This window comes from Entelurus aequoreus, linkage group LG14, assembly GCF_033978785.1.
Source record: "Entelurus aequoreus isolate RoL-2023_Sb linkage group LG14, RoL_Eaeq_v1.1, whole genome shotgun sequence".
Classification (NCBI taxonomy): domain Eukaryota; kingdom Metazoa; phylum Chordata; class Actinopteri; order Syngnathiformes; family Syngnathidae; genus Entelurus; species Entelurus aequoreus.
In genome coordinates, this window is record NC_084744.1 from 24950148 (window position 1) to 24977477 (window position 27330).

The window sequence follows — 27330 nt, forward strand, 5'->3', positions numbered from 1 at the left end:
GCGCCGTTTTGTAAGCGGTCTTACTTGTGTGGCTCCACTTCGACAGACTCCCCGTCCTCTTTGTTGTACTGGTAGTTTTTAACGCTTCCATAGCGAGTCTATTAGAAATGGCAACAGCGGAGGATAAGAGGATAGAGAGAAAGAAGGAACTTATTGACTATGGCGCAGACTATAATGGCGGACACGCTGAAATTTTCGGGACTGATGTAGATCCCAAATACACATCAGCAGGAACCAGTAGGTAAGAAAAGTTGATTTTGCATAATATTGAGAAACAAAACGCCAGATAATGTCTCCTAACAGGTGCCATTTTGGGGTCACCACGATAATACCGTATGTTGAAGCACAGTACGTCTGACTATGGTAGCCGCAATGCTCCAACAATCCATCAAGCGGTGCGGCCTCATAGCTTACCAAAGTTGTACTAAAACATTTTGACAGATTTTTAAGCCCTGTGTGTAATGTTCTATATTCTCAATGAAACATAAAAGTTTCGGACTTGCTTGCGTACGGGTACTTGCTAGCATCATTTAATGAACAGGTTTCCCTTTGCAGTTCTCACGGATCTCTTATGTGTGACTGCCATCTACTGGTCACACTTGTCATTATAACATGTACCGAATAAAATTGCTTCGAGGTCGGTAAGCGCAACTGGAACTAATGCGTACATCAGGCGGACCAGGTTATAAGGTGCATTGTCGCTCTTGGAATAAATAAAAGGATTTTAAGTTTGTTTTATATTCTGAAAAACATGGTAATACAACAGAAGAAGTATCCCACGGTATTATTTGGTAGAGATACGGCATTGTAGATTAACAAATAAATATTATTGGACCATGTGGCTGCACAGACCAGGTTAAAAATTATGAATAATAATCTTCACTTCAAGTGCAAGATTATTATTATTATTTTGTTAGCACAGTTGGACTGGATGTGACTAGGGCATTATTGTTCTGAAGTGCACGTGACTGGTGGTAAGAAGAGAGCTCTCATGTTCGAACGAGAGACTTTTGAAAAAAGTTTATAGTTTCTGCCTGCCGTCCGTCCTTTCTGCTGAGTTTGCACTTTATCTTACCAGACCCCTCACATATTTGTGTTAAAAACTAATACTAATACTTACATCAGGCGCACCGGGTTATAAGGTGCATTGTCGCTCTTTGAATAAATAAAAGGATTTTACTTTTGTCTTGTAGTCTGAAAAATATGGTAATACAACAGGAGAAGTTGTATTTAAGTTAAGTTAAAGTTAAAGTACCAATGATTGTCACACACACACACTAGGTGTGGTGAAATTTGTCCTCTGCATTTGACCCATCCCCTTGTTCACCCCCTGGGAGGTGCCGTGCCCGGGAATCATTTTTGGTGATTTAACCCCCAAATCCAACCCTTGATGCTGAGTGCCAAGCAGGGAGGTAATGGGTCCCATTTTTATAGTCTTTGGTATGACTCGGCCAGGGTTTGAACTCACAACCTACCGATCTCAGGTCGGACACTCCACTAGGCCACTGAAATCTTTATTAATAACTTACTTTATTAATAACTTTACTAATCTTGTTTTGTGAGAGGTTTTGGGGCAACTAAAAACATTTTTAAAAATACTTTCTATGTCTGACTGCCCTCATTATCCCCATTCTTGTCACTAACCTCGGTGTTATGGTAAATGGTAAATGGGTTATACTTGTATAGCGCTTTTCTACCTTCAAGGTACTCAAAGCGCTTTGACACTATTTCCACATTCACCCATTCACACACACATTCACACACTGATGGCGGGAGCTGCCATGCAAGGCCCTAACCACAACCCATCAGGAGCAAGGGTGAAGAGTCTTGCTCAAGGACACAATGGCCGTGACTAGGTTGGTAGAAGCTGGGGATCGAACCAAGAACCCTCAGGTTGCTGGCACGGCCACTCTCCCAACCCGCGCCACGCCGTCACCACCGTTATATTTAGGTGCAGGTTTAAGTAGCCAATCACCAAAAAAAGACGGTACATAGCAAGTTTCTGACAAAGTCTGTGTAGATAAGGAATCCATCCATCCATCCATTTTCTACCGCTTTTCCCTTACGGGGTCGCACAGGCTGCTGGAGCCTATCAACTAAATTATTTTGGGGGCCGCATCTGTGCAGCAGCACTTTAGTGTTTTTAAGAGTCCGCTGCAAAAATGTAAGTCTCTTACAAGATTATTGAACTGACCCAAATGATGAAAAAGTAAGGACCTAAGTGGAACACCACTAATTAACTGTAAAAGTTGAACACCTGAAACCTGCCTGACGCTGGATGTTTTACCACAAAAATAAACATATAGTTAACTGAATACATACCGTATTTTCCGAACTATAGAGCGCACCGGCATATAAGCCGCACCCACTGATTTAAAAATAGATAAATAATACATTCCCTATATTAGCCGCACCGGACTATTAGCTGCAGATATATACATTGTGAAATGAGGTATTTACACAGAAAGAGTTTGTAAATGTTTATTTACATACCCTAATTGCTTCTAAACGGTGTCTGTAAAGCGGCAGTAAGATATTTCTCCAAATCAGCTAAACAGACTCAATAACTCCACGGTGAGGTTTTGGTAAATTTACGAAACTGAAACAACACAAAAATAATGACATTGCAATCTAATAAGACTAACAAAGACACTTGTAAATGTGTTAGCTAACGCTAGCTTCATTACATTACGATAGCACATACACATATGCATGAAAACACTGCTACAGACATCACACATGGGGTGGTTTAGTAAGTATGAATTGTTTTAGTTGTATTGTAACAACTACAAACTTTTCTTGGAGTGATGAATGAAGAATTCATACAAATAGAAACGCTATGGACGGCAAGAAGACGGAACAGGACTTCTACTTCCCGTTAAAAGCTCTAAACCAGGGGTGTCAAACTACTTTGAGCTCAGGGGATGCATGGAGGAAAATCTGTGCAACACACGGGCCAAACTATTAAAATCATGGCATTAAAGGCCTACTGAAATGAATTTTTTTGGCTACTCTACCCACCTCTGCATTTACATATGCATAAACATTTGTTTTCTTTTGCATTATTATTTTTTAATGAATTAAGTAACGTTTATGACAACCGTTTTCCAAAACACAATATAGAATGTGAGTTATAACAGGATAAAGCATACATTTATCATTTGTTTTCAAAACGGGTACAAAAAAGTGGGACTCCAAAAATTTACTGTGGGACCCCATTTTTTATGACTTGATGGGGTCCCCGGGACCCCATTTTGAAAATTCCTCGCACCAACACTGATTGAGTATTGGTGCGTGCAAAACAGCAGTAGGCGGCTGTGACCTGCGGGCCGGTTCTAATACTAATCAAATATTATCCATAGATAATTCATTTTCGGGCCGATTCAGCTCCTAGGTGTCAAACGTACGGCCCTGGATAAAACCTGTTCGCGGGTTTTATCCGGGCCGCGGGATGAGTTTGCTAAGTATAAAAATGAGCCAACATGTTTAAATGAAAGAAACTGCTGTTCTAAATGTGTCCACTAGATGTCGCAAAAGCAATTCTTTGTAGAATATGCTACATATGTAAACAAAATAAACCACATGATCTTAGTGCACCAGTCGAGGAACATTTTGCAAACTACATATATAACATCCTGTAATTTGATTTTGATATTATTTCTGTTATTTTGATAGATTGAAAATTAACACCAATGAGTTGACTGATGAACATTATCACATAATTTATTCAGAAAGTATAAATAACGACAAATAAAGATATAATACTATTAACCGCAACATGTAAGTGGAAAAAAACAAAAAAACAACATTTTGATTTGTACATTTTCATATACATATACATTTCATATACATATACATCTTCAGAATGTGCTTGTTCTTTTTTTAAACATAGAAAACAATCTGAAGTCGTCTTTATTTTTAAGTTATCGTGCAGTGATTTTACCAGTCCGGCCCACTTGGGAGTAGATTTTTCTCCATGTAGCCCCTGATCTAAAATGAGTTTGACACATAGGCTCTAAACCAGGGGTGTTCAAAGTGCGGCCCGGGGGCCATTTGCGGCCCGCAGGTCATTTTTTAACGGCCCCACGGCACATTTTAAAAATACGATTGAAAAAAATAAAAACATAAAAAGTGGTATAAAAGAGCAAACGTGAAATGTAACAAGAAAATGTTGCAATGTTTACTCTAATAACACAAAGCTGCCATGCAGGCTGTTTATTTCTTTAAAAAATAATAATGAATCAAAATCAATGTCATTATGAATTATTGACCTATTCAAGGCTTCAATTACGTCACATTAGATAATCCACTTTGAGATATTTTTTGGGGAAAATGTTGCATATTTTGTGTTCGCCATATAAAAAAACTGAGCTATTTTTTAAAAGAAGGGCCTCAAACGAACAAACAAAAAACTCAAACAAAAATACAACATATAATTGACGGATAGATCTGAAGTTGATCTCGAGAATATTGTGTTCAAAGTAAACAGTGAAAAAAAATATAATTTATTTTTTAACACTTTAATGAGTAGGACCCTTTTGGATCCCCAATAATTTTAGTGTGATTTGTTTTTAAGTGTCATTGCTTAAAAAATAATAATGAATTAAAATCAACGGTGTTATGAGTTGTTGACCTTTTTAAGGCTCCAATTATTATATAATCTCAAATATTCCACTATATTGCATATTTTGTATTTTTTCCATTAAAAAAATGGGTTTTCTTTGACAAAAAAGAACATACAACTTTAATCTTTAAAAACGTTATATTGACAGACAGACCTAATGTTGATCTAGAGATTTAAAACTTGAATAATAATAATACTGAATAATGACACATTTTTTATATATTTTTTTGACCAAAACCCTTTGGGGTCCCCGGGATCAAGCTTGAGTGGAGGCCTAAATGTATATTTTTTATACATATATTGTATTGGTTTTTGAAATAAAAAATATCAAAATGGCCCCCGCTTGCTTTGATTTTTCAATGTGCGGCCCTCAGTGGAAAAAGTTTGGACACCCCTGCTCTAAACAGAAAGGCAATGCAGCACAGCAGCACCTGCAGTGCACAAACTCGTCCATGGCACAAACAATAACACACCTATTCTGTGTCATTTCTTGTTTTATGACAAAATATTGGCATTATGACAGCAAGCTAAGAAAAATCCATAAACATTTTATAAGCGTAGTAAAAAAAAATTGTGGCTTATAGTCCGGAATTCACGGTAGTTTAGAATTTTTGGACGTTATGAGAGTAACATGACCTTATATGGACAATGCCGAGCACCCACGTGGGATTGATGGCAACTTTCAATCTTTAAAATAATTTTTCAATAATCAATCTTGTTGTTGTTAATTTTGTGGCGAGTTTGGTCTGATTTACATAATAGAAAAGTCACAAATCATGTGGTCATTAATTAACAAAGCCTAGCCAAGATTTAATTGTGCCCAATAATGAACTAATGACTCAATCATCCTGACTTTGAACACACTGCACACGAGCGAATGAAGGCCATACTTAGTCAACAGCCATACATGTCACACTAAGGGTGGCAGTATGAACAATGCCAACACTGTCATAAACATCTGCCATATAGTGAAACCACACTAAACAACAGCGACAAACACATTTTGGATGAATATTTTCACCGCAAAACAACATAAACACTACAGAACATCCATCCATCCATTTTCTACCGCTTATCCCGTTAGGGGTCGCGGGGGGTGCTGGAGCCTGAGCCTATCTCAGCTGCATTACAAATTCCCAGAATTCCCTGCAGCACCAACTCTTCCGGGAGGCTACAATATAAACAAACGACGTTGGTGGATCTACACCTAACATCCACTGTAATGATACCAAGTACAAGAGTGTGTAGTCGATACTACTATGATAACATCGATGTTTTTTAGAATCACAAAATCTTCTTTCGTTTAAAAAAAAATTATATTATGTTTATAAACTCAAGAAATATGTCCCTGGGCACATGACTTTGAATATGACCAATGTATGATCCTGTAACAACTCGGTATCGGATTGATACCCACATTTGTGGTATCATCCAAAACTAATGTAAAGTATCAAACAACAGAAGAATAAGTGATTATTACATTTTAACAGAAGTGTAGATAGGACATGTTGAAACAGAAAATAAGGAGATATTAACAGTAAATAAACAAGTAGATTATTAATTCATTTTTACAGTTTAGCCTTAATAATGTTGACAAAATAATAGATTGATAAATGACACATTATGTTACTGCATACATCAGCAGCTAAAATAGGAGTCTTTGTTTGTTTACTTACTACTAAAAGACAAGTTGTCTTGTATGTTCACTATTTTATTGAAGGACAAAATTGCAATTAGAAACATATGTTTAAAGGCCTACTGAAATGAATTTTTTTGATTTAAACGGGGATAGCAGATCCATTCTATGTGTCATACTTGATCATTTCGCGATATTGCCATATTTTTGCTGAGAGGATTTAGTAGAGAACATCGACGATAAAGTTCGCAACTTTTGGTCGCTGATAAAAAAAGCCTTGCCTGAACCGGAAGTAGCGTGACGTCGCAGGTTGAAAGGCTCCTCACATTTCCCCATTGTTTACACCAGCAGCGAGAGCGATTCGGACCGAGAAAGCGACGATTACCCCATTAATTTGAGCGAGGATGAAAGATTCGTGGATGAGGAACGTGAGAGTGAAGGACTAGAGTGCAGTGCAGGACGTATCTTTTATCGCTCTGACCGTAACTTAGGTACAAGGGTTCATTGGATTCCACACTTTCTCCTTTTTCTATTGTGGATCAGGGATTTGTATTTTAAACCACCTCGGATACTATATCCTCTTGAAAATGAGAGTCGAGAACGCGAAATGGACATTCACAGTGACTTTTATCTCCACGACAATACATCGGCGAAGCTCTTTAGCTACGGAGCTAACGTGATAGCACGTCGGGCTTAAATGCAGATAGAAACAAAATAAATAAACCCCTGACTGGAAGGATAGACAGAAAATCAACAATACTATTAAACCATGGACATGTAACTACACGGTTAATGCTTTCCAGCCTGGCGAAGCTTAACAATGCTGTTGCTAACGACGCCATTGAAGCTAACTTAGCAACAGGACCTCTACAGAGCTATGCTAAAAACAATTAGCTATCCACCTACGCCAGCCCTCAACTGCTCATCAACACCCGTGCTCACCTGCGTTCCAGCGATCGACGGAGCGACGATCATAGATGCGGTCGGCGACCCGGAGACGGAGGAAGTCAAGGTGAGGTCGCCGGCTAGCGCGTCTGCTATCCATCTCAAAGTCCTCCTGGTTGTGTTGCTGTAGTCCGCCGCTAATACACCGATCCCACCTACAACTTTCTTCTTTGCAGTCTCCATTGTTCATTAAACAAATTGCAAAAGATTCACCAACATAGATGTCCAGAATACTGTGAAATTTTGAGATGAAAACAGAGCTTTTTTGTATTGGATTCAATGGTGTACCAATACTTCCGGTTCAACGATTGACGTCACGCACATACGTCATCATACATAGACGTTTTCAACCGGAAGTTTCGCGGGAAATTTAAAATTGCACTTTATAAGTTAACCCGGCCGTATTGACATGTGTTGCAATGTTAAGATTTCATCATTGATATAAAAACTATCAGACTGCGTGGTCGGTAGTAGTGGGTTTCAGTAGGCCTTTAATGTACCCTAAGATTTTTTTGTTAGAATAAAGCCAATATTGACATTTTTTGTGGTCCCCTTTATTTAGAAAAGTACCGAAAAGTACCGAAATACTTTTGGTACCGGTACCAAAATATTGGTAATACACACACACCGAGCACCTACTGGCAGAAATGTAGATGGGCGCCTATGCTTCAAAGTGTCTAAGTTCTTGCTCTACTTCCCCAGCAGAGCCATAAAAATGGGGGATCCCTTACGACAGAAGGTGGAGGCCATGTCCCAGACCATGTGCCCAAGACGCCGCGTTGCATCTGAAGAGGACTTGAAGGCCCCACAAGATGACAAAGTGCAGCTGAAGAGAGAAATCTCCCTCGTTAACGGCATCTGTCTCATCGTGGGCAACATGATCGGCTCGGGGATCTTCGTCTCCCCAAAGGGAGTCTTGATGCACAGCGCCTCGTATGGACTCTCCTTGCTCATCTGGGCCCTCGGAGGCATCTTCTCGGTGTTTGGGGCCTTGTGTTACGCTGAGCTGGGCACCACCATCACCAAGTCCGGAGCCAGTTACGCATACATCCTGGAGTCCTTTGGCGGCTTTCTGGCCTTCATCCGCCTGTGGACGTCCATCCTGCTCATCGAGCCGGCCAGCCAGGCCATCATTTCGCTGACATTCGCCAACTACCTGGTGGAGGCCTACTACACCACCTGCGATGCCCCTCCCAACGCCGTGCGCCTCATAGCTGCAACCTGCCTGTGTAAGACCTCTTTAATTACTCAGCGTCTCATAACCATGTTTTTGCAGGAATAACACATCTAGTGACTTTTTACTGCAGGCAAAAACAATATACAGCCATCCATCCATCCATTATCTACCGCTTGTGAAGTGAATGTTGTCAGGTTCAAACACTGATGACATCTATTAAACAAGACAAGAAGCAAAGAATTAAACAGAGACAGAATTCAATTTGGCTAAATTTGAGGAGAGACGCCTGGACACTGTACCCCTTGAACAGTGTCTCAACACGCTCTGGTGAAAGATTGTACGCCACCTCTTTTTATTTGGACTTTCCCTGATTACATGGCAACAGCTGTTTCTAAGGGACGTGGGTCGTAAACAGTGTAGCCTTTGGTTACAGAACAGTTCAAAAGAAAAGGTCGTAAACAGTTTACAGAAAAGGTCGTAAAACAGTTCAAAGAAGCGGTGCCTGGAGGGGAGTCTGGTCCTGCTTCCTCTTCGCTTTTGTAGTTCTTGGGTCGAGACAATATATTTCTGTTGATTACGATACATGAAAGAAACAGGACACCTTCATGTTGCTTCCCCCCTAAACAGTGGAGTTTTACAAGCCTTCTTCTTGGTAGGTTCAATGACATGTTTTGGCTTCTCGCCGGGAACTCATTGAAACACAAAGTTTTTGTGATAACTCAGATGCAATTATTCTAACAAATGTGAAGTCAATTATATTTATATAGCGCTTTTCTCTCGTGACTCAAAGCGCTTTACATTGTGAAACCCAGTATCTAAGGTACTTTTTTAAACCAGAGTGGATGGCACTGGGAGAAGGTGGGTAAACTGTCTTGCCCAAGGACACAACGGCAGTGACTAGGTTGGCAGGAGCGGGGATCGAACCTGGAACCCTCAAGTTGCTGGCAAGGCCACTCTACCAACCGAGCTATACCGCCCGCCTTTACTGTTAATATCTGCCTATTTTCCGTTTCAACGTGTTCTATCTACTCTTCTGTTAAAATGTAATAATCACTTATTCTTCTGTTGTTTGGGTACTTTACATTAGTTTTGGATGATACCACAAATTTAGGTATCGATCCGATACCAAGTAGTTACAGGATCATACATTGGTCATGATTTAGGTCCTCATGTGTCCAGGGATGTATTTCCTGAGTTTATAAACATAATATGAATTTAAAAAGATTTTGTTGTGATAAAAAAATATTGATGTAATCATAGTAGCATCGACTAGATACGCTCTTGAATTTGGTATCATTACAGTGGATGTCAGGTGTAGATCCACCCATGGCGTTTGTTTACATTGTGACGCCGGTGAGCTTATATATCCTCTTACGGTGTGTAGTGAAGCGTGTTTAGGTATTCCTGGTCCCTAAAGGGATGAAACTTGTATAAAACATACTTTATTTGTCGTCATGGAGGCGAGGATTAGTGATTTTAGAAGAAGCTAAAACACTGCCGATTGCAGCTGGACATTAGCCACTAACTAGCTAGCCATCTTTTAAAGCACCTCTTCCTGAGGGCGTTCCATTGTTATAACTTCACCTTTATCAGTATGCGTCTGTTCTCCATTTTCTGTCTACACACTGTGTGTCAGGTTCAAACACTGAGGACATCTATTAAACAAGACAAGAAGCAATTAATTAAACAGAGACATAATTAAATTGGGCTCAATTTGAGGAGAGAAGCTTGGACATCTGTACCCTAGTACAGTGTCATTACGCTCTGCCAAAAGATTGCACGCCTCCTTCTTTTATTTGGACCTTCCCTGACCACATGGCCATAGCTGTAAAGAACGAGGGTCGTAAGCAGTTCACAGAAAAGGTCGTAAACAGTTCACAGAAAAGGTCGGTTCAAAAAAGAGGTCGTAAAAGAGTTAAAAAAGAGGTTCAAAAAGAGGTCGTCTGGAACTTGGGCAGATCCTGCCTTCTCTCCGCTTTGTAGTCCTTGGGTTAAAACAATATCTTTCTGTTGATTACAATACATGAAAGAAAACAGAACACCTTCATGTTGCTTCCCCCCCTACACAGTGGAGTTTTACAAGCATTCTTCTTGGTAGGTTCAAAGACAGCTTTTGGTCTTCTCGCTGGGAACTTATTTCAACACAAAGTTTTTGTGATAACTTAGATAAAATTATTCTAACACTGTGTCTGCTTGTAAGTGCTCCATGTGTGCGCACTGCCGAACATGCTCCTCTGCTTGTAACACCAGCAATGTCATGAAGTGACGACAAAATTAATATGGCAAACCGGTACTTTTTAAACAACTTTTGATTCATTAGTACCGCGATACTATACTAGTACCGGTATACCGTACAACCCTACCCTGGACAAGTCGCAGTGACGTGCGGTGAGGTTCATGGCTGGTGAGGCACTGACTTCATCACAGTCAGATTTACAAACATATGAACCCTAAAGAGTATCTTATTCACCATTTGATTGGCAGCAGTTAATGGGTTATGTTTAAAAGCTCATACCAGCATTCTTCCCTGCTTGGCACTCAGCATCAAGGGTTGGAACTGGGGGTTAAATCACCAAAAATGATTCCCAGGCACGGCGCCGCTGCTGCCCACTGCTCCCCTCACCTCCCAGGGGGTGAACAAGGGGATGGGTCAAATGCAGAGGACAAATTTCACCACACCTAGTGTGTGTGTGACAATTGGTACTTTAACTTAACTTTAACTTTACACTTAGAAACTGTAGCACACAAAAAAGCACATTTAATTAAAAAAACTTTATTATGGTCTTACCTTTACTTATTAGTGCGGGAACAGTGGTGTTCGTGTTGGAGGAGTTGTAAATGAATGAAATATGAAATCCGTGCTGCAGTCTGCAGGTGTACCTAATGTTGTGTCCCTGCGGTCGTTCGCAGCTCCTCCGGCGCGAGCATTGTTGTTTTTGCACTTTTTGGCTTCTTGTTAAGTGACTTTTTTTGGGGTGGATTCGGTCTTGCACGTGGAGGGTTAGGGTGTGGGCTTTGGTTGGTGTGGCGCTCCCGTCGGCGGAGGTGCTTGGCACCAGGAGGCGGGGTTATGAGGCGAGCCTCTCACAGTGTGTCTTCGCAGCAGATTTATGATCGCTCAGCACAAGAAATACGTTACACACATACAGTTGTTGACAAAATACACTGTACATTATATACCTCAGCTAACTAAACTATGGAAATGTATAATATAATTCATATAGCAATACGGTCTCACTGCACAGCAGGCCAGCAGCTAGCCGAATCATTGCGCACAATCCATGTTGAGGCACAACTGGGTGACGTGCCTCAACTGGCTGCTGATCACCTCACCGTCTCTTCTCAGTATTTGAACGGCAAATGTGAAAATAAAAATAAAAATAATCTAAAACTGGTGAAGTTAAATGGAAAATAACTTTAGTATAATCACTGGATACATATAACAATTTAATTAATTTGTTTTGTTTTTTTTACTGTTTTTTTCTTTCCATGATGGCAGGTGAGGCCGTGCCTCCCCTGCCTCTAGTGACGGCACGCCACTATATATATATATATATATATATATATATATATATATATATATATATATATATATATATATATATATATATATATATATATATATATATATATATAGACATATATATATACATACATACATACATTTTATGTATGTATATATATATATGTGTGTGTATATATATATATATATATATATATATATATATATATATATATATATATATATATATATATTAGGGCTGCAACTAACGATTAATTTGATAATCGATTAATCTGTCGATTATTACTTCGATTAATCGATTAATAATCGGATAAAAGAGACAAACTACATTTCTATCCTTTCCAGTATTTTATTGAAAAAAAACAGCATACTGGCACCATACTTATTTTGATTATTGTTTCTCAGCTGTTTGTACATGTTGCAGTTTATAAATAAAGGTTTATTTAAAAAAAAAAAATAAAAAAAAAAAATAAAAAGCCTCTACGCATGCGCATAGCATAGATCCAACGAATCGATGACTAAATTAATCGGCAACTATTTTTATAATCGATTTTAATCGATTTAATGGATTAGTTGTTGCAGCCCTAATATATATATATATATATATATATATATATATATATATATATATATATATATATATATATATATATATATATATATATATATATATATATATATATATATATATATGTATATATATGTATATATATATATATATATATATATATATATATATATATATATATATATATATATATATATATATATATATATATATATATATATATATATATATATATATATATATATATATATATATACATACATACATAGATACATACATACATACATACATAAAATGTATGTATATATATATATATATATATATATATATATATACATATATATATATATATATATATATATATATGTATATATATATATATATATATATATATACATATATATACATACACATACATACATACAAACTACAAATGTCACATTTTTGTTGGTTTTGAGCGGTGACGCAATCAATGCTTGCTGTCGCCTTGAAAATCAATCTGACACAGGTGCGCGAGCAGCACACAAGAGACGCAGAAATTGTATTCAATCGCTCAGTATTGAACCTTAGTTTTGAAATCAAAAGAAAGTGCAAAGCGTTTAATGACGCTCTTTTGATTTTGTTTTATTGATTTGGGTTTGAGCCAACAGTTTAAAGCAGTGGTTCTCAACCTTTTTTCAGTGATGTACCCCCTGTGAATTTTTTTTAAATTCAAGTACCCCCTAATCAGAGCAAAGCATTTTTGGTTGAAAAAAAAGAGATAAAAAAGTAAAATACAGCACTATGTCATCAGTTTCTGATTTATTAAATTGTATAACAGTGCAAAATATTGCTCATTTGTTGTGATCTTTCTTGAACTATTTGGGAAAAAAAGATATAAAAATAACTAAAAACTTGTTGAAAAATAAACAAGTGATTCAATTATAAATAAAGATTTCTACACATAGAAGTAATCATCAACTTAAAGTGCTTAGTGGGGTGCTTAGTGGGTTGAAAGTGGAAGAGTAAGAAAGCTTTAGAACCTCTTTCCGCATGAGATGGCCAAACACATAAGGACAGTTTTAGCAGACCACTTGCAAACAGGGAAAGGTTGCAAAGATGATAGAAGTGTAAACAAACTTGCACAGCGCTACAGAGTTGACCTAAAAACAGAGGAGGTTCTGGTGGAGAGAAACTTTCTTGCCAGGATAACAGGGGCTGGATGTCCGCCCAAAGATATGTTGTCTGTGCACAACTGCTCTGATTCAGAATGTTTGCACTTGCAAGATTATTTTCCTTACAACTTGTTGTTACTGTATTAGAATTATACGGCAAATACTGAAGGAATCAATTGTTAGTTTCCTGTTATTACTGTAATGGTCATTTAAGGCATTTCAACCTCAGGTGTCAAATTCAAGGCCCACCAGGCCACACCTGGCCAGTAGGGATGAGTTATATGGACTATCACAATAACCTGCCATTTATGGTTTAACGAAAAAAAGCGAAGATAATCAACACCCATAGAACTCCACCTTTTTGACTATGAGTCTGTCAGTACATCCAGTCTTCAGAGCCCCCAAAACACTACTCTTTAAAATAACACTAAGGCCCTGTCTACATTAAGCCGGATAACTCCTTGAACGAATAATTATTTAGCCACACTAACCCATCGTTTAAGGTTCCCCTCCTTGGATAATTTTTTACACGGGTAAGTGTGCCGTGTATTTCTTGAATCTCCGGCTCTTAGCTTTGTATGGACTCATCGATCGTTTACAAACTGAGTTCGGAGAGGAAGTGACGCCAAAAAGACCGTAATGGAGCCTTGCCTGTACCGGAAGTAGCGTGACGTCACAGGTTGAGGAGCTCCACACAACTGCACATTGTTTACAATCATGGCCACCAGCAGCGAGAGCGATTCGGACCGAGAAAGCGACGATTACCCCATTAATTTGTACCCCATTAATTTGAGCGAGGATGAAAGATTTGTGGATGAGGAAAGTGAGAGTGAAGGACTAGAGGGCAGTGGAAGCGATTCAGATAGGGAAGATGCTGTGAGAGGCGGGTGGGACCTGATATTCAGCTGGGAATGACTAAAACAGTAAATAAACACAAGACATATATATATACTCTATTAGCCACAACACAACCAGGCTTATATTTAATATGCCACAAATTAATCCCGCATAACAAACACCTCCCCCCTCCCGTCCATATAACCCGCGAATACAAATAAAACACCCGCACAACACACTCAATCCCACAGCCCAAAGTACCGTTCACCTCCGCAAAGTTTATACAGCACATATATTTCCCCAAAGTCCCCAAAGTTACGTACGTGACATGCACATAGCGGCTCGCTCGTACGGGCAAGCGACCAAATGTTTGGAAGCCACAGCTGCGTACTCACGGTACCGCGTATCCAACTCAAAGTCCTCCTGGTAAGAGTCTCTGTTGTCCCAGTTCTCCACAGGCCAATGAAACACCGGCTACGTGTTTGTGTTGCTGCAGCCGGCCGCTAATACACCGCTTCCCACCTACAGCTTTCTTCTTTACTGTCTCCATTGTTCATTAAACAAATTGCAAAAGATTCACCAACACAGATGTCCAGAATACTGTGGAATTTTGCGATGAAAACAAGACAACTTAATAGCTGGCCACAATGGTGTCCCAAAATGTCCGCTACAATCCGTGACGTCACGCGCAAACGTCATCATACCGAGACGTTTTCAGCAGGATATTTCGCGGGAAATTTAAAATTGCACTTTACTAATCTAACCCGACCGTATTAGCATGTGTTGCAATGTTAAGATTTCATCATTGATATATAAACTATCAGACTGCGTGGTCGGTAGTAGTGGGTTTCAGTAGGCCTTTAAGGATATTTAGCCGCCAGACGGCAGTCGAGTCTTGAATATCTTAAAATGTGTTTTGTGGCACTTGCATCTTTGACCACAGCATTAATGGCGCTTTCCATCATTTCCAGAAGACGGCATTGCAAAATGATTAACCGCTCCTTTTCCTCTCACGCGACATTCACCAAGGAACGGAGCCTTTCCTTACTGAATATGAAGAGCCCCGTCATTCATTCATTGACTTTTTACAAGCAAAGTTGGGCCCCAAACAGACCGCAGAGCCCTAAACACAGCGTGTTGTCTGAATACACACTCATTCTAGTCTTATGATATCTGTTGTGTTTTTATCCACTTGATATTAATATTTTGTGCTTCTATTGTGGCTCCTCCAGGCATGCTCATCTACATCAACTGTGCCTACGTGAAGTGGGGGACCATGATCCAGGACATCTTCACTTACGCTAAGCTCTCATCCCTCCTCCTCATCATAATGGTAGGAATTCTGAAATTATTTGGCGGTAAGTTGCACTTCATCAACAAACCAAATGTAGAAGTATTACAAATTAAGAATAAGCTTCCATTGCAAGTTTTAAACCTCATTTTGTCTTTGTCTAGGAGAGAGTAAGAGCTTTGAGAGTCCGTTTGAAGGATCCTCCACTGATCCCGGGGCCATAGCCTTGGCCCTCTACTCCGCACTGTTCTCCTATTCGGGCTGGGACACGCTTAACTTTGTCACGGAGGAGATTCAGAATCCAGAGAGGTAATTGTCAGGTTCAAACACTGATGACATCTATTAATCAGACAAGAAGCAAGGAATCATGCAGAGACAGAGTTCAATTTAGCTCATGAGGAGAACGCATGGCGCTGCACACTTAGTCACAGTCTCGCCCTACGCTCTAAGGTACAGCTCCTGCGTCCCTCTATTTATTCAGGAGTTCCCTAGTCAACATCACTGAGGCCGCCTCTAAAAGGAGTGGTCACATATATCATGCAAAGCAGGTCCAGTACACACAATACGTGACGGAATGTGCTGGGGACTTGTGATTTCGCCTTGTCTCTGCTTCGTCTGCGTGCTGTCGTCTTATCTTCGTTGAGGTCCTTGAAGTCCTTGGCTGTTAACGGGCTAAAACAAAGATAACATCCACGACTGAGGCCGAAGAAGAAGTTTTGTTCTTGCACAGATAGGAAAAATACAGCTTGAGCACAATAGCTAATAACTATAGCAACGGACTTTAAGCATACTAAAGTTGTGTGATAATATATATACATGATTATTCTAACAGTAATGTGGATAATACACTTTACTGTGTGGAACAATTTCCCTTGTGGATCATTAAAGTTTGTCTAAGTCTATTATGCATCAATTATTTTAAAATCTTAAATTCTTAAAAAAAAAAAAAAATAGATCACATGCCAATTTTAATTATTTTATGGTGTTCTACTGCTCCTACAGGAATCTACCGCTTGCCATCGCCATCTCCATGCCCATAGTGACCATCATCTACCTGCTGACCAACGTGGCGTACTACGTGGTCCTAGACATGCCTTCTCTGCTGGCCAGTGATGCTGTTGCTGTGGTGAGGCGTCAACAGTCGCGCTAAATATAGTCCTGCGTGTGTTTGGAATACTTTCAGTCAACATGTGATGGTTTCAACTAAGGGCCTGATCTACTAAAATCCAAAAAAACACGTGCCAAATTGTGTTTGCAAAGTAAAAAAAAAAATGCACATGTGGCATGATCTACTAAGACTGCCTGTACAATTGATAAAGACAGTCCTATTTAAATGAGGTTTTTGCGTGTATACTGGCTGTCACCATGAGACACTCATTTCCCTTTCCCTCCACAATTGTGGCAACGTATAATTCAACCTGTGCTGTTTCGTCATGCAGCACATAAATATAATATGTACTACCTTTCCTGGGCTATATTGTAAGCGTGTTCTTAGTAATGCTGCTGATGCCATGATATCAAATTCTGCTTTTTTAGTGAGTAATTCTTTAAGTGGACCAGCATCAGGCGACATCGCACATCTATCCTGCAACTCTGTGATACTTTTTGATGGATGCCCTCTCTTTTCATTAGCAGTCTTTCTTGTGTAGGCAGATTAGGAGAGTTCCTGCCCATGAAGATATGCCTTGCATGCCTCCCAAATTGTTGATGCGGACACCTCTTCATTCATGTTGGTTGAGGTGAACAAGTCGATACTGTTATTAATAGACGTAATAAATCTGACTCACGGAGCAAAGAGGGAATGAAGCGCCAGGGTGAGTGTGACATATTGGCCTGCCTGGGAGGGAGATGTCGACAACAACCGTTGCATGATCAGAAATAACTATTGAACCATAAGAGCAAGAGCAGACAGAAGCTATTAGTCTATTGTAGGGTTGTACGGTATACCGGTACTAGTATAGTATCGCGGTACTAATAAATCAAAAACGGTACTATACTCCATTTGAAAAGTACCGGTTTGCCATATTTGTTTTTTACAAGACCGTTTACCAGCACACAATCACAGAGTACTTACAAGCAGACACTACTGTTGTCCCGATACCAATATTTTGTTATTGATACCGGCACCAAAATATATTTAGATACTTTTCGGTACTTTTCTGTACTTTTCTAAATAAAGGGGAACACAAATGTGTTGGGCCTGCGATGAGGTGGCGACTTGTCCAGGGTGTACCCCGCCTTCCGCCCGATTGTAGCTGAGATAGGCTCCAGCGCCCCCCGCGACCCCGAAGGGAATAAGCGGTAGAAAATGGATGGATGGATGGACAAACAATGGTATTATTGGCTTTATTTTAACAAAAAATGTTAAAAGCCTACTGAAACCCACTACTACCGACCACGCAGTCTGATAGTTTATATATCAATGATGAAATCTTAACATTGCAACACATGCCAATACGGCCGGGTTAACTTATAAAGTGCAATTTTAAATTTCCAGCTAAACTTCCGGTTGGAAACGTCTATGTATGATGACGTATGCGCATGACGTCACGACGGCAACGGAAGTATTCGTACCCAATGCGTCACCATACAAACTGCTCTGTTTTCATCGAACAATTCCACAGTATTCTGGACATCTGTGTTGGTGAATCTTTTGCAATTTGTTTAATGAACAATGGAGACTGCAAATAAGAAAGTTGTAGGTGCGATCGGTGTATTAGCGGCGGACTACAGCAACACAATCAGGAGGTTGTGTTGTGTTTGAGCTGGATAGCAGACGCACTACCGCGAGTACAGCTTTGGCTTCCAAACATTTGATCGCTTGCCCGTACGTGCGTGTCGCTATGTGCATGTCACGTACGTAACTTTGGGGAAATATATGTTTCTTGCCGACTCTGATGGCGGCCGGGGTGTCGTCGAAAGCTACAACGCCCGCCGCCGCCGCTCCGTAGTTAGCTTCAATTGTTAAGCTTCGCGAAGCTGGAAATTATTAACCGTGTATTTACATGTTCATGGTTTAATAGTATTGTTGATCTTCTGTCTATCCTTCCAGTCAGGGTTTTTTAAAATTTTGTTTCTATCTGCATTTGAGCCTGATGCTATCACGTTAGCTCCGTAGCTAAGTTAGTTTCAATTGTTAAGCTTTGCCAAGCTGGAAATTATTAACCGTGTATTTACATGTTCATGGTTTAATAGTATTGTTGATCTTCTGTCTATCCTTCCAGTCAGGGTTTTTTAAAATTTTGTTTCTATCTGCATTTGAGCCTGATGCTATCACGTTAGCTCCGTAGCTAAGTTAGTTTCAATTGTTAAGCTTTGCCAAGCTGGAAATTATTAACCGTGTATTTACATGTTCATGGTTTAATAGTATTGTTGATCTTCTGTCTATCCTTCCAGTCAGGGTTTTTTTTATTTTGTTTCTATCTACATTTGAGCCCGATGCTATCACGTTAGCTCCGTAGCTAAAGTGCGTCAACGATGTATTGTCGTGGAGATAAAAGTCACTGTGAATGTCCATTTCGCGTTCTCGACTCTCATTTTCAAGAGGATATAGTATCCGAGGTGGTTTAAAATACAAATCCGTGATCCACAATAGAAAAAGGAGAGAGTGTGGAATTCAATGAGACCTTGTACCTAAGTTACGGTCAGAGCGAAAAAAGATACACCCTGCACTGCCTCTCTAGTCCTTCACTCTAACGTTCCTCATCCACGAATCTTTCATCCTTGCTCAAATTAATGGGGTAATCGTCGCTTTCTCGGTCCGAATCTCTCTCGCTCCCTTGTAAACAACAGGGAATTGTGAGGAATCCTTCCTCCTGTGACGTCACGCTACTTCCGGTATAGGCAAGGCTTTTTTTATCATCGACCAAAAGTTGCGAACTTTATCGTCGTTGTTCTATATTATATATTTTCTTAATGGAAAGGCAAAAAGGCAATGCTCAAGCAAATCATATAGTCTAAAAATGCATTTTCCCATCGATAACATGACATCATTGCGCCAAGTGCGTGCTCTTTCAGTCAATTAGTGAGCAAGAAATATATGTATATATTTTATTTTTATTTCTTTTACAGTCCGGCCAATTTTTTTTTTATTGTAATTTTGAATAATTTATCTGAATGTGCATGAACTATTTCTGTTCAAAATTGTTAGAAATGTCACATGTGAAATGTTTAAATATTAGTTAAAACATCAGTTTGTGCCAACTGTACTACTATATGATAGTAGGCTATTGTTGGCACAAAATTACAATAAAAAAAAAATTGGCCGGCGGCCGGACTGTAAAAAAAAATAAAAATAAAATATATATACATACATATATTCCTTGCTCACTAATTGACTGAAAGAGAACGCACTTGGCGCGATCATGTCATGTTATCGATGGGAAAATGCATTTTTAGACAATATGATTTGCCTGAGCGTTGCCTTTTTGCCTTTCCATTAAGAAAAATAAACTAGTTTTTAGTGTAAGTTTGCTGGTTTCAAGAAATATAATGCTGAGCGCATATCATTATGTCAAGATAATGGCACTAGCATTTACTTCATTTAAGAATATTTTTCAACATATTGAGAAAAAAAGGTCTCATATTTGTTTTTTCTATTGTTTCATTGAAACTAAAACAGCAAAGTCCATTTGGCTTTCATGTGTTTTAATTATGAGACAAAATTGTGTCAAAGTCATGTTTTTTTTAAATTTCATGCTAAAATAAGAAATTATTACTTTGAAAAAGCAGTTTTATACTTGTGAGTGTTGATGACACAGCTTTGCAACAGTTTATATTCTAGTTTCAAGCATGTTTTACTCAATATAGGTCATCACATCTCAGCAACAAACTGTAATATCTTAATGAGATCATTTAGGACCAAAACCCTTAAAACAAGTAAAACACTTGTAGTGGATTGTCCGAAGCTTAAGCAGGCAACAAAAGTAGTTTAGTACAACACATTTATTTACCCATGATCAGAAGTGCAGGTTGAATTACGTTGTCCGTGCAAGCAGACACAATGTACTCCAGAGCACACAAGACACACACAAGCCAAAATCACCCCCGAGTTCCGGTCTTCTGCCATTTTTTATATGTCTGTTGTGCGTCATCGTTCCTTATCGAGTGCGTCAAATGTCTTGTTTTGCTTTTCCTATCTGTTCCATAACAACTCGAATCCTTTAGACAGTCAACACATTCTATAGACAGGTTGGCACGACTTAATATTCACTTTTGTCCCACAACTGGTCCATTCAATGGCACAAAAATACAAGAGTATTGAAAATGAGCGGACATTCTTAAAAGACAAGAAATATAGGTCAAAAGGTCAGAAATTCTACTACATACCCGCCTTCCAGGGTCTTAAGACCCTGGACCAAAACAATTTCTGATATAGACCACTAACTTAAATCTCTACTGCAGATAGAGGCAAAAACCTCAATGTTTTTATACGAGGCAATAATTCCGTCTATGACCCTCCTTCAGAGCGATCGCTGTTACCAGCCTGCAGTAAAACCATCTCACAGAACACAATTAGTGGCCTACCCTTTGATTTAGTAAAGGAATAACAAATACTTTGATCATGAACATCCTTGAACATAAATAGATGAATGTATATAGACTTATGACTGTAAGACATTTGCAAAAATATTTTTCCCGGCATTTGCAATGGATGTAGTTACCAATATTGTTAATTACCAATTAATTTTGAACACACAACTGAATTTCGTATGAGTCCATGTTCGATTAGTGCTCGTATAGATGGCTCGGTGGTGCCTCAGGCTGGTGGCCTGCCGACACCTCGTTGGGCTTTTGGCTGCCTTTGTGAAGAAAAAGATCCACTCAAACAGTCTGTCTCTCTTTGGGGTGTGGTTCAGTCCATTGGGCAGACTGTTCAGTGGCATGTGCGTGCTGGCCGAAATTGGGGAAAACTCAGGTAGAGTTGGAGCTGTGGGGGCTTTGGGGAAGGCTGGGGCAGAGTATGGGGCGTGGGGCTTTGGTCCAGGCCCTCGGATTGCTTCAGGCCTCCTCGCTGCTTCGGCACTCCCGACACTTCTTTCCACAGCTGCTGGAGTCCCGGTGGACACATTGGCTGGCAACGTTAGTTGTTCTCGTCATCGCTGGCAAGGTGTTGTCTCTCCTCTCGGTTCCTTCCAGTCAGGTATCGGGTGTTGGTCCTGGATCGGCTTTGACCGTGCCCCTCTTAGCGAGTGCAAGGGAATCTGGAGTGGCTGCTTTCATCCTCAAATCTGCACAGAGGAACTGGCACACAAATTCTACATTTTGCAAACATACCATTTTGGTCTCATGGTCTTTCCACCTTCCTAGGAAGCTGCTGGTCCTGAGAAGTGCTGATCTTGTGACTGAAGAAGATTAACCTGTTTTCTTAAAATAGGTGCCGTTGTTTGACCTAATCTTTTTGGGGAAACCATGTCGGGATATTAGATCATTCACAAAATATTTAATTACTGAATTGGCACCCTCCTTTGAGGTTGGGGTTGCTTCCGCCAACCACTGCAATTGTCAATCTAAATCATTACGTTCCTTTATCCTTGTACCGGATTGATCATATCCATTAAATAAAACCTCAACACGCTCAAACTTGACCCAATCCAAACTCACCTCCCCCCTCTGTCCCTCTCACAGGGACAGTGTTAGTCGTAGTAATAGTAATAGTAATAGTAGTAGTAGTATTAGTAGTTTCAGAAACATCCAAGAAAAAGAAAAGGCAGCTGATAGTCAAGTGCAGCAAGAACAGAGGCGGAGGACAGGTCATGTTTGAGGTCAATGTTCGCTTTTGCAATAGTACTTTGATATTTCACAACACCTAGTGAATTATTGTGGCCTCAATAATTCACTAAATAGTTGTATTTAATTTAGTTTATCTATGATGGGACAATGCACAGAAACATTAAGTTCAGAAACAGATGTGTTCTGTACCAGATTATATCTAAATAGCTACTTTCCATCTGTCGTCCCTGGCTACCTAAATTAAAGGGATCCACAAATCAAGCACTAAAATTATGACACTAATTAATCATAATAATATATACGTTCATAATAATCAATAATTAATCAAAAATAATCATACTGTAGCATGTATTCAATTATAAGAAAAGCCACCAAATGCCCCTTCATGCACACATACTTACCATACAATACAACCACACCTTATTTACATCATCCCACAAAGACCATACATGCTCTTGTTCACATCTGTCATCATTCATAACAACAACCAAGATTTTAACAGCCATACCTCACAATTTACAACAAAATTGCTCTCATAGATAAATATAATACTCATTAAATTGATGTGTCAACATAATGCCCCTCTTAGTGACCGTGTGAGCAGCCTTGATTGCTCCAAAGCCACTTTTTTTTTTATTTCAAATTTTGTATTCCTTTTGTTATAACGTGGAGAAGGCTAATTGGTCTGTACATGTTCTGGTCTTCTTTATTTCCTGCTTTATGGATTTAATCGTAGTAGCAGTTTCTCGACGTGGTAGGTAAAGTGTTTTCCGTTTAATTTATTTATCAATCGTTGTTATAGGAGCAATAATACAATCCTTATATGTTTTTAGGAAGATAGTGTCCAACCCATATATACAGGTATATATCTCTAGATCGTGAGTCTGATAATGCAGTGAAGATTTTGTTCAACTTTGTTTCATTTGTTAATTCTAAAATTAGTCCATATGAATAAATGACAATTATTTGCACTGATTTTGAGGGACTCTTTATTCAGGGTTTGTACAGACTCGATGAAATGTTCATTAAAATTATTACTTATGTCCAGACTGTCTGCGATAGTAGCGCCATTGATATTTAATGTTATAGTGTTGTTTCTTGTTTGCTCTCTTTCCGTAAGTTTGTATCTGGTTTTCCATAACTCTCTATTGTTCCCTTTTGCAGCTTTGATTAATTCTAAGTGAAAGTCAGTCTTAGACTTCCGCATAAACATTGTAACTTTGTTCCTCCAAACTTTTAAATCATACGATCTGTATTTAGACCTGTTATAATTGCTCTTATGAGAGCTGAGTCCTCATGTCTTTATTAGAATCCAAATTGTTTTATTAATCCAATGGTATTTTTATTTTAGCACTCTTCTTTCTGGTTTTGTATTCGTGTATTTACAGATGATCCCTTTGATTTTTGTCATCCAATTGTAATTCTAGTAGGGCTGCTTATCATTTGTATCATGTAGAAGCCGTTTATAATATCCTTAAGTTTCTTTCTACGTGTTTTATTTAACCAGTCCAGATTAACTTCCCCCATGACGTTACTTCTTTCATACTATGCTGTTTGAGGATGTCTGAAAATGAATCAAGAAAAATGTCTTTAGCTGTGGTCGGTCGGTATACTACAATTACCTTGAAATACATTTCTGAGGAACATGTGATTTTAATTTCAACATACTCAAATTGATCTACTTTTAATGTTTTCCCTTTCATAAATCATAATTCCTCCCCCCTTTGTCACTCGATCTGTCTTTTCTGTAATCTTGTACCCCGGGACATTAATTTGAACGAAAGGTGTTGTGGGTTTTAACCATGTCTCTGATAGACAAGGTAATCCGGATTAGAGTCTGACAGTAACTGCTGTATTTGTTCAGTATGTTTCCTGTGGTAGAAAGTTTAATAATGCGGACACGTTTGTTACTGAATACTTTCTACAGACTTCTGTCTCTCTGCGACTTTGTGTATGTAATAAGCAACTATAAATATTTGAGATGCTTAAATTTTGTTTTAGCTCAGCTGTTGTGTAGCTGCTAGCTCTTTGTAGCCTACAGCAGGAATGTCCAAATTGCAACCAATAGCTATGTTTTTAACAGACAACTGAAATAATTGAAAATGTGGTATTAGCGTATCGGTTCAATCAGCGGCAGCTACGCCCTGTTTTTATCATTTGACCTACATTTTTTGGTTTCGTAGGCAGGACAGAGGGAACAATGTGGGTCATTAGTTGTCCATCTTATACCATTCTTATTGTTTTAAGGATAGTTCACATGAGCGGCCATACCTTGAGTCCCACCATATATAAGAGTCAAAAGGCTCCTATTATGAGTCGTCTAATTGGTGATCATACACTTTGGCGGTTTGGGTGGCAGGACACACGGACGCACCTCCGTCAGCCAGCGCTAGGAAAGTTGGAGCAGTCCCCGTCTTCCATTCGTTCCTGGGAGGCGTCCCTATTAGTTGTCCGCTGATGTCGTGCTGTCAGGCAACATCAGGAAGTTCCTTCTGTGCAGTATTGAATGTCAGGGCACAGTTCGTAAGCAGGTCATTTCAAGGTGTGTGCAGGTTGACCACAAAGGAATGCTTCAAAGATTGTGTTGAACATTGTCCGTTGACACTTATGTCCAGCAGGGGTCTGTTTGTATCCTGCTGTTCGTCCTGCTGTCACACCTGTATTTTTTGTGAGCATGTTCTGGCTACAACTTTGGAGCTTGTCTTGTTCAGAGAAGTTGGCAGTCCCCCGGCTGCACATCCTTTCCACCCTCGCTTGACCTAGCACAACCGTGGCTACCACCCAAGTCCGTCTGAATGGTTTTACGTTTTGTTGAGGTTTTTTCCTCCAGAATTTGGAACTCAAAACATGTACACCCATCGTTTTCATATCCTCTCGGTTAGTTCAATTTTGCATATCACGTTTTTTTTAAAAAAAATTACAGCCTTAACTATCCCATTAATTGCTAATCAATAACCTTGATTCAAAGATTATACGTACTACTTCATGTGTATTTAAGTACCCTTTTAATTCACTTAAAGATTATGTATAAGTTAATTTAAACTATCATTTGTCTATCAGTAGGTTCGAGCAAGCTGTCATGCTTGCACTCTGACCTCCCGCTGTGCGTGATACTCTCCAAAACAAAGGAATGTTTTTATTCACGTTTCTCCTTATCTTTCAGCTAAATCTTTTAATCTTTTAACTTTTAACGTCCGCACTGTGTTTATTTTTATTGTCTGCATTTTAATTTTGCTTTTATTTTCTTTCATTTCACTTTGTTGTCTGTGAAGCACTTTGAGTCTTGTCCTTGCCTTGTCTGTCTCCGACTGGTTATCTAACCTATTCACAACTCTAGGCGCCAGCCCTAATCACACTTCTCCTCTTTTTAACACTTTACATATCGGCTCTTATTCTAATTACTAATGTAGGCTGTTATTTGTAATTATTGGTTAGAGTGTCCGCCCTGAGATCGGCAGGTCGCAAGTTCAAAACCCCGGCCGAGTCACACCAAAGACCACAAAAAATTTTGGGAGCCAAATCACCAAAAATGATTCCCGGGCGCATGGTATGGTGTACTGCAATGTCTAAATAAAACTATAAATTACTCCAAACTAAAATGTCAGACTGCACTTTAAAGTTACTTTTATTAAATTAATTTCCAAACTAACCACCACCACAGCAGACATCTTCCTCAATCCTATCCCAATACTCCCATAAATTAGAAAGGTGTTTCACAACAGTGGTTAAGTAGTTATTTTAAGTAATAGATCTCAATATGTAGAAATTAATAAGACTAAATTTGCCCTAGTGTGTGAATGTTGTCTGTCTATCTATCTGTGTTGGCCCTGTGATGAGGTGGCGACCTGTCCAGGGTGCAAAGTCAAATTGTGAAACAAAAATTAAAGTTAAATCAAGTGGAAATTGACAGAGTATATGAACTACATTCTTGAGAATAGTAATTGATCATTAATATGTTGGAAGCCACATATTGAACATATTAAAGAAAAATATCCAAATCCATTGCTATTCAGTATAAAGTAAAACACATGCTGAATAAGAAATGTCTGCACATGTTATATTATTCATTTATTTTTCCATATGTAATATTGTTTTGAAGTTTGGGGAAATGTTTATAGAATAAATATAGACCCAATACTTAAACTTAAAAGGCTCATTTCAATATTACACAAAGCATTATTGTTATGATCATATCAATCCATTTTTTAAGTCATAATGTGTTAAATGTTCAGATAATTTAATTTTAAAACAATTGCAATTATGTTTCCGAGTAAAGAACAACAGCCTTCCAGTTTGTATTCTTCGCTTGTTTACATTATGAGGAGACACTATCATTTACGGGGGATATCGATTTTTGAAATAGGTCAAGTAAAATAAAATAAAAACACAAATGTATTTCAGTTTTAGGAGTTAAATGATGGACCATCCTCAGTGATGAGCTGAACACATGTAGTTTTTTGTTATGGTTTAAGAGACCCTTGAAAAGTAAAGTTTTTTAACATTATAAAATATAGTAACAATTACTTTCATCTTTTAACGTTGATGTTCCAGGTAATTTAATGTTCAGTAATTGTATATCATAGGCCAATATAAGCTTTGGCTTCCGCCTATTCTTTTTTCGGTCATTCTTTTTCTTTTCTGTTCTGTGTGTGAATGTGTATGATTGTTAATATGTCTAATTTACTGTTAAACTACTCACATAAATTGGTTGATGGTTGATTATATGACCAAAATAAACTTATTTCATCTATTCATTCATTATCTATCGCACTCATAGTTTTATTCCATTTTGCATGTAATTATTCCTATTGATTTCTTCCCATTTCACTTAAACAACTAAACA

At 38.7% G+C, this 27330-nt stretch overlaps 1 protein-coding gene across 2 annotated transcripts in view; it reads left to right on the plus strand.

The window, feature by feature from the left end:
- The window catches only part of LOC133664568 (Y+L amino acid transporter 2-like), a 49008-nt gene that overhangs the window by 2762 nt on the left and 18916 nt on the right, over positions 1-27330 (plus strand). The window contains exons 2-5 of one of the 2 annotated variants that reach the window (XM_062069288.1): positions 7911-8434; positions 15697-15822; positions 15920-16064; positions 16758-16881. In XM_062069288.1, coding sequence (XP_061925272.1) covers positions 7921-8434; positions 15697-15822; positions 15920-16064; positions 16758-16881 — 909 coding nt within the window. In that variant the 5' untranslated portion in view covers positions 7911-7920. Of the gene's footprint in view, positions 1-7907; positions 8435-15696; positions 15823-15919; positions 16065-16757; positions 16882-27330 lie in introns of both variants that reach the window. The other variant, XM_062069289.1, reaches the window with a different exon arrangement.